Source organism: Ascidiella aspersa, chromosome 1 (assembly GCF_963924565.1).
Source record: "Ascidiella aspersa chromosome 1, kaAscAspe10.2, whole genome shotgun sequence".
Classification (NCBI taxonomy): Eukaryota; Metazoa; Chordata; class Ascidiacea; order Phlebobranchia; family Ascidiidae; genus Ascidiella; species Ascidiella aspersa.
In genome coordinates this window covers 17,116,014-17,130,281 of record NC_139447.1, presented here as the reverse complement: position 1 = coordinate 17,130,281, position 14,268 = coordinate 17,116,014, and the positions used below count along the sequence as shown (strand labels likewise).

Here is a 14,268-nt window from a genome sequence, read left to right as displayed (position 1 = left end):
CATAATTTTGACATAGGAAATTGGATAATTGCAAATCACGACCGAAAAAAGACGCTGCAAATACTGCACAATAGATTTGTCTAAATCTGAGATACAAAACTAGGCCTATCTAAAGCAAAATCGAAGCTCGAGCTGAACTTAGTGCGATAAACCAGACTTGGGGTTATTCTGCCAGCTTTTGCGTCAACCTTATATTGCTTCAATGGAGACATAGGCCTAATAGCCTACAGTTAAGCTACAATGTTTTTGGATGTAATCCAAAACTAAATTTTGTTGAACGATTAATAGCTCAAAAAACCCACTACACAACCCACTAGATTTTATAAAGGCCGCTACACAAAATGTTTTGTGCATTTTGTAACGATTTTTACTTGACGTATAAATTTAAGACTATTTTTGCCAAGTCAAAAAATATTTGCCCTATTAGCCAAGCACTATAAAATAAAACGTGCGAACTAACAAATTTTAACTGTAATTTTGATTAAAGATTCGAAAACATGCTTAAAAGTGGACGTGTTGTATTTTTTTTGCTGGCGTTTTAAACAGTTTTAAAAACAGCTGGGTACTGAGTATGGATAAAAGCATTTTTCTAATTATCTCAGAGTCTTCTAAAATTGTGACTATAAAGTCGATCCATTGACTCTATGGTGTTTTTTAAAAGAATCGCAATATTTTTTGATAACTTTCTTTAATTATCTAAAATTATAACATCAAAACAGTGACGTAAAATACACATAGAGGCTAGTACAATACAATACAGAGTTTAAAACCATGATTTTTATATACTTAAGCGTTTTACAGCGATGGGGAGTAACCATTACACGGTCTACTAGGTGCTTTTATTAATAATAACGTAATCTAAGGGCACAGAACAAACTGCATGTATACAAAATTTATACAGAATACTGCTAAAACTATAACTATGCGACGGTGCATTAAAATCACTGAATTCACGATTATATTATCGAAACTTGAAGTTCTATAGCTTACGCGGTGTATCAAAAGCTTCTAAAAAAACATTAAAGCATTTGTTAGGTTTAAATATTCACTATTTTACTGTTTTTGTTATTTCAGTAGTAACGCGCTGAAAACACCGGACAGTCGACTTTGCGTGTACGCAATCCTATACTGTTTCGATTTAAAAAATAAAAAATTCTAATGTTATACGAATAGCTATTTATATAGAGAAAAATTACGCATATGATGCTTGCGGAATTATTTGCATTTGGTCCAATGCGTAAGTGGAATGATTGTCAAGAGAAGATTCGCTGCTATCCCGGCGAATTGTTTCTCTCGTTTTCATGGAATCCCCAGTTAATGGCCTCTCCTTGTGATCTGTAATAAACCATAGTTACAATTGCACCATCTTGAAGGAAGTTAAATTGTCTACGAAGAATATTTATAAGGTTATACCATTCGTCCGCGTTTCATGATTTTTAAGAGCTCATTCGACCCCCAATAGTTGGTTAAATTAAAATAAACAAAAAACTAAAAAAGAAATATCTTCTATACTAACTTTTGTTGGCGCCTGTAAAACAGAATATTTTGCAGTTTAAGTTTTATAAAATCGTTATTTTCGAATCTCATAAAATTGGTGCAGCAGGAGAATAATGTATGGTCATTGTTGGTTTATTTAGCTGCCTAAATATGGCGCTTTTCGTTATAAACACAATAATTTAACTAATGAGTACTTTGCTTCTTCGGCAAAATGTCCAATTTAACCGTTTTTAGCCCATTCATTTATTAGGGAAATAATACACGGCGACCCCAAACAAGTCCCTAGTGTTGAATAACGCCGATCCAGGCAAAGTAAATAGCTCATTAACAGTCAAATAAAGGGAATACATTCAGGGGCGGATCCAGCAATTCACTCCAGGGAAGGGGACTTTTTATTTTTACTAGAAATCGCAAACCTTCTGTTGTAGCCTATATGCTTCACGGCGACCTCGAAAGGCAAAATGTTGTCTACCCCAGCAGTGTTATTTTCTCTTTTTTTAACCTGATTTATCCCCAGTATAGAAAGAAAATACATCAACCAAATGATTGTAATGATTTCGGGGAAATGGTGTGCTGTGGCCGTATAATGGCAAGACAAAGGAAACTTTCGTAGTGACGCAACAATGATAAGATAACATGATTGCGTAGTATAAACGCGATTTTAGGCTACCAAAAAGAGTAGACTTTGTTTGACATTTTTGGCGGGAAAGAGGAAGAGGGTGACTCCCATCCACATCACCCCCTCTATATCCGATCCTAAGTTTAGTATTCTAATATTTAAATGAAAACATACGCACCCCTTGGAAGGTTCAAAGTTTGTTTATGAGTGACTTTTTTGGACACTGGAGAAATTGAAGCAGCAACGCCGTTTCTCTCCAAACTAGAAAAAGTAACATAATTGTAATAACAAAAACAAAACTCGTTGGGCACTGCGCGTGCTGCTACCTTATGGTTGATGCAAAAAAGTTTTCCACATTATTAGCTCGCTTCAGTAGTGCAGTTTTGACATCCGGAAGTAAGTTTGCAGATCCAAGTTCTCCAAAAACTTCAACTATCGCTCCGTCTACATTACAAATGCATCCGTTGTTTGTTTAACACCATCGGCACTGGTCTATATCCTTCATCATATAGTGTTAAATATAACAATATATAGAATATTATTCTATTTCTATAGGCTTTACAAGTCTGATTTTAAAAAATTAAGCGGAATATATCGATAAAATCCAAAATAGCTGCGTTTTTCACCTACAAATTTAACGAAAATGAGACGTTTAAATGTTGTACACGTGTGTTTGTCTACAATGGCAGATTGATTACCAACCTTAATAAGACGAAAGTATGGGACATCTTGTTACTGAACGGTGTTTGGTATTTACGGAAGATAAGCATTTCGTCCTAACTTATTAATTACACACATGTATATAAAGGCCGATAGAGAAGATCTAAATAAAATTTGACCCAAATTCACGAAGAAATTGTTTGGTGTCAATTAGTCATTCCTAAAAGCTACTTGTAAACGGAACCATGTGTATATATTTAAATGAGAAAACAGTGCAACACCTAAAATTATTACGGAAAAAAACTCATAAAAGCGTATCAACTCTTTTATTGTCTCATTAATTATTCTTTTGTGTTCTTGTTTATATTGTAATTCTGACTGCAGCAAATACACTAAACAACTATATATTAAAAGTCATATTGCACAACGGAACAAAAAATAGGTAGTTACCAGGTATTCTTAAAAAATGGCGGTATAGTTCACGCAATCCATCCAAGTGGAGTGTGTGAATTGCAATGTGAGTTGTTATCTCCTGATTTTTGCAAGATTCTAATTCATCACTATCTTCATCCCAAATGTAGTCGTACACAGTAACCTGAAAAATGATATACCAATAGTGAAATACAGAAATACAGCGCTATTTTCAATACCGACTGTTTTGCTTGAGAATTTACTTAGTTTACTTTTTTTGTGAAACTTAAATTTAGAGAAGATAGTAAACCTTTCTTCTTTCGCCATCGGAACCCCTCCACTGCTCAGATTTTTTCACAATGTAGCTCAACTCTTGGTTACTCAGCTCCAAATCATGGGGAATAAAAAACGAATCTTCATCACCATGAAGACGAAAAAAGACATCTAGCATTCTTCCATTGTTGTGCAATTTGAGAAAATAAAGATAGAGTACCACAATGGCAATGAATGTCACGACAAAATAAAGAAAAATAGTAAGTGGAATTCCAACAACACCAGATCCTGGAAATAAGTATATTTTAATTAGGTTAAGAATTATACACTTTACAACTATTTACCTTCAGTATCTAAGAAATGCCAATAAAGTTTGAATGCGTCACCAACAGGTTGTGAGGAAGATTGAATATAATGTCCCAAAATTGAGTCAACAATTAAAATGACAAAAGGATCGAGCACGACCCAGATAGAAAAGGAAAGAATGAACTTTGAGAAAATCAGTGGAAAAGATCCGAGAACCAGTTGACTTAGCCATGAAATAAGTACAAGAAAAATCTGTATGACATATAAGTTATATACTTCAAATCATTTTGACATATGAAAGTCGTTCATTTATCATTTTGTAAGTACCTGGACAGTGATGTTAGATATTGGTCCCAAAACTACCACTCCAATTTCTTCACCAGTTGTAAGTAAATCAGATTGGTAATTGAGATCCACAGTGTAAGGGAAAAACACAAACGAACTGACAGGCAGAAGAAGTGCCTAGAATTAAATGGTGTTGGCTGTTTGTGATATCCGAAATTAGTGATGTTTTAATTCGACTTTTTGCTAACCTGAAGAAAAAGCCATTGACCACAGTAATGAACGTAGAGGCGAAGGAACCACAGCAAAAACAAAAGCAAGATTGTCACCCAAAACTCCCTGGTTCTATATTGGGAAAAGCCCATCTCCGAAAGAAACATCCTTCCCACATACCTAAAAAATATTTACCTATTTATCAGCAAACCGAAAAGATAATTTTGTGGTGGTATCCATTAGCTAGCAGAAGTTAAAAACAATACCTTTAGCGACACTTGTAAATCATAGATTTTAAAAACAAATATACATTTTTGCACACTTTCTACCAAAAAAATAGTAGGCCTAAGGGTAAATTTAAAACAATATAATTGTAATAAAGATTAAAACAAGTTTAAAATCCTACTCTGCTCTTTCATGGCCAGATTGGTGTATCTTCTTTGCTACTGAATAAGGTGGCTGTACTGAAAATGTGTGTTGTTCTAATTCCTCAATGTGAGTTAGGTTTGGTTTTCTAACAATCCTGTTCAGCAATGGAGTTTTGGGGACAAGAGTTGTTTGCATTTTCTACAACAAAGTGAATATTAGAACTAAACCATATACATGCAATACCGTATGTTAAAAAGTAAACCTGGTTGGTATAGTCTTCCACAGGATTTTTGTAGTGTATTTTGTAAAATATTCCATCATGACCTGGAACAGGAATTACTTCATCATCTGAATCTACATCACTGTATTCAGTTTTCTGCATATATTTTGGGTAAGTATTTAAAGTAGCAAAGTGCACACTAAATGTGTATTTAAGTAAGTGAAGTATTTACATTTTTGTTTGAGTAACTGAAAGGCTGTTTGGCAGTAGAAACTTTACTTTGGCGAAGATGTGGTGATGTAAAGGGGTGTGTTTGCTTATTAGTAGAATTAGTTTTTGATGGTGTTGATGATTGCTCTAACAGATCGACTTTACCTCGATAAAGACTCATACTTGAAGTGGATGTACCATCGTCTGAAAGACAAAAAGGAAACCAAAAATTAATCTATGCGTTTATATAATTAAGGCGATTAAACGACTATGGAAATACAGTATGGATTGAGATCTCATGGCCGCAACCCAAAACGTAGGTGTTTCTCACATTGCCGCACTATTTTATAATGTAATATTTCGGACAAGACAGTAAATAGCACAACGTATTTCGTGATTTTCCACTAGGGGTCATTTACTGAATCTAGTTCTTTATTTTCACTTTAACATAAAATTTTGCTACGCAGCTTCCTGGCTTTGTCCGAGTGACGTAAGTTTAAATACATTTATTTATTGGCAAAAAATGTAATAAGAGTTTTTATGTTGTTTAGCGCTTAGTTTTGAGTTATTTCCTATGGCTCTGTATTTTGTCTTCAGTTAGCAAAACAACGATACAGAACAGCTTCATTGTACAACACAGAAGTAGAAAACCATCCTTTTGTTATTTTTGTGTTATTGTGCGGCTGTGATTGTTTGAAATATGTCTTGGATTATATGGCTATACAAGCCTTGTAAAAACAGATATATATAATTATAAAAATACTTGTATACCATGATTAGGGCGATTAATTATTTTTTGACCTAAAAAATTAGTATAAAAATACCAAAGAAAAACAAGATGCTGGTTATTTTAGAAATATAATGTGTAAACAGTTGAAATACAAGGCATAAAAGCTAACAAAAACAAACAATACTGTTCATTACATTTGTCCAAATCAGAGATACACACTTATATAAAGCAAAAATGAAGTTTGAATTAAACCTAATGCGATAAACTAGGTCTGGGTGATTAATTCTGCCGGATCGCATATACTGTATATTGCTCTAATGAAGATATAATACAGTTAAAATGTCGTTGAATTTAATTCCAAACTTATCTTTTATGATAAAACGTTAACTGAACGACAATTTCAAAAATCAGACTGTAGTTTTTTTTAACTTTGTAAATGATTTATGTGATTTTAATTGATTTCGACTTGAAAGAATTTTGACAAATTTTGACCGAACATGTAAATTTTGACAAAATTTTGACTTTTTTTGACAAGTCAAAAAATAATCGCCCTAATCGTAATCAATGCTAAACTCTATATAAAACAAGAAATTATAGGCATATAAGCTTCTGAGTCTAAAATTATTTTAATGTGTTAGTTATCACTAAGACTGTAATCTTGAAAGTCAGTAGTTCTTTATCAAAAATAGAAACTTTTTTTCATCTGTGGGCTTAGGTTCTTTATTACTGTACAGTGCATAAGTCGCCTTATGAAATCCAGGACTTTGCCTTAGGTTGTACATCTTTTATTTAAAATAATTTTGATTGTAGTATAATTACACTTAATTACAACGTAACAAAGGTATATTAAAATTTAAAAATCACATTACGACACTTAGTTTGTACATGCAGTTCTGTCAAACCACTTTTAATCGTTTAAGACCAATCCAAATTCTCAGCCACATATTTACTGAACGCAGACATCAAAATATTTTATGACGAAACACAAAATTTGTTTGTTTATTACTCTTGTTTAATATTTAGTTTAATATTACCTGATTGATCCACATCACCTAATGCTGGAATTTTCTCGCCATCTACAGCTTTTTCTGCATCAACTATGCGATCAGGAAAACTCAAAAGCCCAGATGTAAATTGCAATTCTACCTCATACTCTTTTTGTCCAGATAAATATCTGGGAAGTCTTGTAATCTAAAAAATTGATGTATTTCTTAGTGTTTAAAAGATAAAAAACTTTTTTTTTGTAAAAATAAAAATTAAATTAGATTCTCAAACAATTCACTTGAAAAGTGGTATATATAATGCAAGATTTCTTGAATAGATGTTTATTTAGTAAATTTAATTTATAATCGCTGAATCCAACAATATATAAAAGTATTCCTTTATAAAATGATTCCAAAAATATTTATTATTTTGAAACATTTAAAGAAATTCAAAACATTTTTTATAAATTTAAATATTTAAATAACAACAAAAATAAATTAAAACAAAACAAATAGAACCTCGCAATACAAAGCAAATAAAAATGCTGGAACTGTTAACATTAATTGCAAGATATTTTCAATAGTTAATAATCAAAGTTTTCTTTCAAATACCAAAATCTGCCTGAATCCGAATGGTGAAAACAAACGATTCTGGTTGCATATCAATGATAAAGATTAAACTAAATACAGAACTCAGTTATCCGAAAATCTGTTTGTTTGGATGTTATAAATTGTTAAATACATTTTGCTATTATAAGCATCGTCAGTATCTTAATTCGAATGAATCAATAATAGTTTAATAAAAAATATTTCTTAATATTGCGAATAACATATTTAGCTCATTGTCCCTATGTCACTAAAAAAGACAAAATTAAAAAAGTGACTGGCGAGTGCAATTTATTTTCTAACCCTAAATCTTGGATGGTTAAACTTCTGTTTCCATGTGCTATTTGTTTTCACTTTTACTTAAAATTTGCCACACAGACTTTTTATATGTTTTTCAGACAAACAATTTTATAATTAAATGATATATTTACTACCTGAATGTACATGTTTCCAATCCAATGATCTATATCACTGGCCATAAGATGTTCAATCGTTGAATGTTTTGTAATCATAGAATCCATATGTCCCCTAAGTAGTGGCAATTTATACTGACCTTGAACAATTTTGAACTGACCATCGCAAATAGGAAAGCAACCTATATAGACAAAATGAGGATAATTTTGGAACTGTGAGTTTTTTTTTGTGTGTCCAACTGGTATTGTATTTCCTTAATAATTAAACAAAGTTTCATGATGTAGTGTTAACCCAACCAATGACCTTGGGAAAAGCATGAGACGCTATAACTGCACTAAATTAGAAAGAATTTTACCAATTGCGATAACTAGGTATTTTGGGGTATTTTTAATTGGCACAAATGTTTATTAAAAACAACTACAACATTTAGACTTACAGTTTTTTTGAAGTAAGTTGTATGCAATTAAATATTTTGGAGAATATTGAATCATGGTATATAAAACATCAGTTTATGACTTATTTTCTCAATACCAAAAGAGTTTTAATTAATATACAATCACAGATTTTTAAACATATCACAGATTAGTCATGAAGCTTATGGCTGTTAGCCTCATAAAGTTACCCAGTAGAGTTTTGTGGTCTGTTTAGAACCATTAGCAAATACAAAAGTGACTGTTAGGCATACAGGTTGGATTTAAGTGCTGCTATGCATACAAGTTGGTGTTACTGATTTTGTCATTATACCTACCCCATGCTATGACACGGTCAACTGGACTAACAGAACCTCGGAGAAGGAATAGCTCAAACACCAAAACCATGCCTGGCTGCACTTTCCATTGTGGAGGAAGAACAGTAAATACACTTTGATCAATATTCATCTCAAAGCTTGAAAAATGTCCATTGTGAAAAACAGGAAGTGTTGCTCCTCCCCATTGTTGGCTGGTAAGTTTTGACCATCGTAAAACATGGCCACCCAATCTGTTTTTAATATTTTTAAACACATTTATTCATAGTTCAATCGAAAATGTATTTTTATTTTTATTTATCTAAAAGATTATTTATCAGTTTCTATTGGTCAAAAAATAGGGCCTAATTTTTGTGCACCCAGTACTTTTGGTTTATCATAAATAAAAAAGAAAAACTCTAGTTGAAAAACTTAGTTGTCTGTAGCTAAAGTAAAGTCAATTGTTTTATTATTCAAATATTTTTGTTAAACTTTGCTAAACATTGTGGCCCAGTAGCCAGAAGCCTAGAAGATGCAAGTTTTCTAGGTTTTGTGTTGCAGCAACTTTCAGAATGAGACAAAATACTTAAAAGGTAACGAAAAAGCAATTTACATTGTAAAACATGCTGGCCGTCAACAAAATGCGCTATATGGTTTCTTAAAGTCAACTTTAGGCCAATATTCAGCGAGGTTATGCAGTTATGCACAGTGTAATTGTTGAGTATTCGTTATGTCAATAGTAGACCGAATTGCTAAAATAATAGACCGAATTGCTAAAGAGTTTATTGTGCAGTGACAGTGTTGCATTGTACATACTATAATATTGGCATTTGGCATAATATAAAGTTTTCAACAAGCTGGACATATTACAGTTTACACATCTGCTCAAGTAGGGTATATTAAGATTAAGCCTTCCCTCCAAAGAAAAGCGAGGTTAAATAATTTAATAAAAATATACTAGGATTCGATGTGTCAATGCGAGGCCCAAATCCACAACATCTCTATGTAAGGCCCAGATGAACTCTGGTTGTAGAATTTATGAGATAAAAATAACGTTCAGCTATGAGTTTACATTCAATTAAAATTGCAATTTTAACTCATATATAAAACTTGAAGCACTTAACCAATACAATGCAGATTAAGCCAAGCAGCTAGGTTGGGATGCCATTGAAAATTTATACCTGTCATACAATGAAACCATAAAAACGTATCTTCCCGCTGGCACTTTATCCCGGAAACCTCTTAAGGAACGGAGCTTAATTTGAATAGGTTGTGGAGTTTTAGACCACTCAACTCTCCATCTCCTTCCTAAAATAAAGTAAGATATTTTTCATCAGGCCAAAGGAGTAATGAAGACAAAGTTCTCATGCGTTCTTTACCCTTTGTTCCACCATACTGGCTATCAGCAAATGTAAGGTTTCCATAAAACGATTTTACTTCCGCTTTTCGTTTTTCAAGCACATGGCGAAGATCATTTTCCGATTGCCGAAAAGCCTTTTGTAATTGTTCCTTAAAATAATTAACAACTCAATTTTTAACTTGCCAGGTCATGTTACATTCATTTTTATGATTCCGATACTTACATATATTAACTTTTCCTTTGTATTTAAACTTTCTTCTCTAATGTCAGCTAGTTTTTGATGTTGTTTTAGTTCAAGGAATATTCGCTCTTTTGCCTGTTCTGTAAGATGGATTAACCTTTGAATACATCTCTGTTGCTCAGCAGCCTTAAAATACAACAGGCACTGTTAGTTTTATTTTGTAACAAGTAGAAAAATATTCAAATACTGACATGTAGTTCCTGGTTTGTGACACAATCCTGTTTTATTTTTTGTTCTTCTTTTTGCAGTCGTTCAATCGGTATTGATCCAATATACAGCAATTCATTTTTAACAATTTCTTCAAATTCATTAAGATAAGCAAATGCACTAGTTGAGCTCTTTATTTCATCTCGAAGTTCATCTATTTTTTTCTGAACATAATAATCTCCAAATTATCAATAAATAAAACTTAATAAACATGTAAAATATTATATTTATTTAGCAGTAAGATGTTTTAAATTTAAAAAAGAAACAATTTCAATGATTTATAACATAAGATATAGTTTGAGGGGCACTTAGGCCTATATACACAATCAAATTGTTTGCAATACATCATTCTATAATTTAACTTAACCACAGTATTTAAAGATGTTTTCTATTTAAACATATTGTAGTAGTTTATTTGATTTTGTTTCTATGTTTTAATTATAACATTAGATTCAAAGCCAAAACTAATTATATTGTTAGAAATTTGAAACTAAAAAGAAAGATATTTGACATAAAATGTTAAAATTTCAAAATAGTTAAATTTTTCCGAATTGCAGGAGCAAATATAAGACAGACAAAGGTTTCAAACAATAAAAACCTGAAAAAGTTGGGCAAATCCCTGTAAACAAATAATAATATTTAAATGGAATATGAAATTGGTTATTCTGAACAGTATAGAAAAATGTGCTACGCTGTTTAATCTGGTTTTATTTTTATAATTTATTAAAATAGGAAGAGACAATTTATTAAAAATACAATCTATTAAAATAAGAAGTTTAAGTTTGTTAGGTTTTGTCGCAAATATGCTTGAATTTTTAAAACCATGGTATTTATAAATATCCAAATCTGCAATTCATCAATAACATTAAAAATAACAAAATTGCAAATAGTAGTGGCCTTTTTTTAAAGTATTTTTTTATTATTGCCAAAATATATATATAGAATTAATGATATATAAAATGTATTTATTTTAGTGACAAAAGTAATTCTTTAATAGCAGGTACTATTTTTTAAATTTTACCTGTTGAGGGTCAGCATTTAGTTTAAAACCTATTTCTTCTCCGCTTTCTGTTGATTCAAGAGATTCAAGAGATTCAATCAACTTCAATAAATCTTCATTTGATTGTGCTGGTTCAGCCCTGCATAAACAATTTTATTATTTTTGCTGATATAATTCTGTATCAATAATTAGCTACTGTTGTGCAACTGTGTTAATCAAATCCCCACAAAGCAAGCTATTTTGTTTAAGTGTTCACAAATAATATATCCATGTCTTCATTTTGAGTATAGCTTTCCAAATCATTGCATATGTGAATATTTTTGTCTACCAATTGCCGACTTTAACAACACATCTCTGTAATTTGTTTGCATTAAACAGAGACTGGGTTACAACTTATGGTGTGTGTCTCAAAACTAATTTAAAGTCATTATCGCTAATTAAATGAACAATTAAGCTTGCCATCCCGCAAAATAAAAAAAATATACTAAATTGCCATTAAGTAAAATCGTTAACACAGGGTGTTAAGTGTTCCCAAAGTAAATTACTCATACTATTATTGCCACAATTTATTAACCCACTGCTTCATTTGAGTTTTAATGAAACTAATATATTTAAAAAAACAGGTGTTGTATTAGAAAAACTTGAATGCTCTATAAAGGTAAAAATATTTCAGTTTAGTAAATTGATGTCAGAATTATCTGACCACAGTGTTTAAAACATAAATGCTTTGTTAATTAAAAATATTTTTAATAACTCATGATTCTCAAACATGTAGCCTGTGAAATTTTTGTCAGGTTGCGATGCATTTTGAGTATAAATTACTATCTCTTTCAGTGACTCATATGTTTCAATTTACTTAGGTCAGTAACAAATTTTCAGTGATGATTTAAACCTAATACTAAAGTGTTTTATTTAGGCATAATTTTGTTCCTTATTGATGTGTTAAAATTTTTAGTTATCTTGTGCAAGGCAGTCAAAACACAGGCACCTGGGCCACATGCAGCCAGCGACATCATTATCTGTGTTCCACATAACACTTTTTAATTTAGTGATGGGTAAACATTTTCTGATCGCCTGGAAGCTACAAGCGTCCCAACTATTCATAGAAAACATCAAAAATGTACAATAAAACCAGGGCCAATTTCAGGGTGCTGAGCCTAAAATTTATTTCTTTGCCAACCTAATTATGCAAACGTCAGCACATTGTGCAAATATTTGCAGTCCAAAAGTGCTGTGCACATATTTTCTTGGTAACTTAAGCTAAATAAACAATTTTGTTTATGTGGTCTTTGTGTAGCCTTACAGCTGTGAAGTTAAAATGTCTCTAATAATTTGTTTTCAAATTTATTGTGATAATATCACTGCATTGAGAAATGTGATTTTTTATTTGCTCAATATCTTTCTAAAGTGGGAGCTTTTTTATTTCTGCAGTTGTTTTGGGCATTAGTTTGTTGAATAACATAGTTTTTTTCTAGGGTTGCTTGTTTTATAAATGAACAAATTAAACCTAGCTAACCTAATGTGTTTGGCCTGTGTCACAAAATAATATTGTGACACCAGTTGTTGGCATTCTTGAACCACCCTGTCTTGTGGCCGACAGGTTAATCTATATGGTTTAATTTGAGCCTTAAAGCAATTTAGGTTTAAGACTCTTGCTATAACTAATATAGGTCAAAATTTTGACAAAAATTAACATATATACCACTGATCCACCTCTTCTTCAATCACATGGGACAGTGTTGTTCTGCCTAAGAAGTTGGCATCAGCACCATCTATTAAAGTATATGTTTATTTATTACATTACTTCAATCAACTTTGAGGTAGCCTACACTGTAAACCTCATAAATACAAGTACAAAATTCAAACAAAGGATAGTGCCACATCAGTTAAGATAAACTTTAAAGTTGCTGTTGGTTGCAATGTTGGCTAAAAATAATTTAAATATATAAATTATGCTCTTTCTTACCATTAAATGTTGTTCGGTCATTCTTCTCCATCATGTCAGACACATCTCATAAACAAATAATAAAGTATGTGAATTTATAAAAAAAGTAAAGAAATCTATCAAGATAATGTTATTGCACATTAATTTTGATTTATATTTACACTAAAATGTTTAGTGCTATGTAGCATTAACTTTGGGTAACATGTTAAATTTCCCCATCATATAACAAATTTCATTTTTATTCAGCTTTAAATAGCGTGAAGTTAATAAGGACTTGTCTCAGGCACGATGTACATGTTTTGTATATTGTACTGTGCATTCAACAAGCCTTATTAGTAAGACAATTATTTTTTGACCTAAAAAATGAAAAACTTTGATCTAAAAGTTTAGCTTTGACAAATTTGACCTAAACATATTTTTTTGACAAAATTTTGACCTAATAGGAATTCATTGATTTAAGGCACAATGCTGTTTAAGCACTACATTAGCGTCTTGGCATCATCATCCATTGTTTTTAGTGTTTTACTGACAACCGTTGAACACAAATTAGTTATTTTTTAGAGGTTCTATAATTGAGTTTACACTTTTGGCATTTCAAAAAGACAAACAACTGAAAATTGCCAACAAAAAACAAGATGCTGGTTATTGGAGAAAATTGTTTAGTTAACAGTTTAGTTGAAATACAGGGTAAAAAAAATTGAAAAAAAATTAACAAAGATCTAGCATATTATGGTAAAACGAAATGGGACAATTGGAAATCACAACCGAAAAAAAAAACAGCAAATACTGTTCAATACATTTGTCCAAATCAGAGATACACAACAAGTCAACTATATAAGGCAAAAAACAAAGTTCTAGCTAAACCTTATGCAATAAACTAGTCCTTGTGGTCAAATTTGACTACTGTACACGAGTATAACATTCATAGCTCCAATGATGATATAATACACTATTACAGTTAAAATGTTGTTAGATGTAATTTAAAACTAAATTTTGAT

The 14,268-nt window shown here is 31.3% G+C and overlaps 1 protein-coding gene across 2 annotated transcripts; it reads right to left on the bottom strand.

Annotated features, from left to right (window-relative positions):
- Positions 1-653: 653 nt before the first annotated feature.
- On the bottom strand, positions 654-14,111 carry LOC146168110 (uncharacterized). Of its 2 annotated transcripts, XM_083398001.1 has the most exons (21): positions 13,292-14,111; positions 13,028-13,097; positions 11,347-11,464; positions 10,310-10,489; positions 10,101-10,244; positions 9,897-10,026; positions 9,699-9,825; positions 8,542-8,771; positions 7,814-7,974; positions 6,825-6,981; positions 5,083-5,264; positions 4,893-5,006; positions 4,668-4,828; positions 4,300-4,441; positions 4,094-4,228; positions 3,805-4,018; positions 3,498-3,748; positions 3,227-3,371; positions 2,443-2,560; positions 2,295-2,377; positions 654-1,335 (listed from the first exon to the last, which is right to left on the bottom strand). In XM_083398001.1, the coding sequence occupies exons 1-21, from the start codon at positions 13,323-13,325 to the stop codon at positions 1,193-1,195; spliced, it is 3,039 nt and encodes a 1,012-aa protein (XP_083254127.1). In that variant the 5' UTR covers positions 13,326-14,111; the 3' UTR covers positions 654-1,192. The 2 variants fall into 2 exon arrangements, with proteins under 2 accessions (XP_083254127.1, XP_083254128.1); XM_083398002.1 differs by lacking the exons at positions 654-1,335; positions 2,295-2,377 and having other exon boundaries at positions 2,482-2,615.
- Positions 14,112-14,268: the final 157 nt, after the last annotated feature.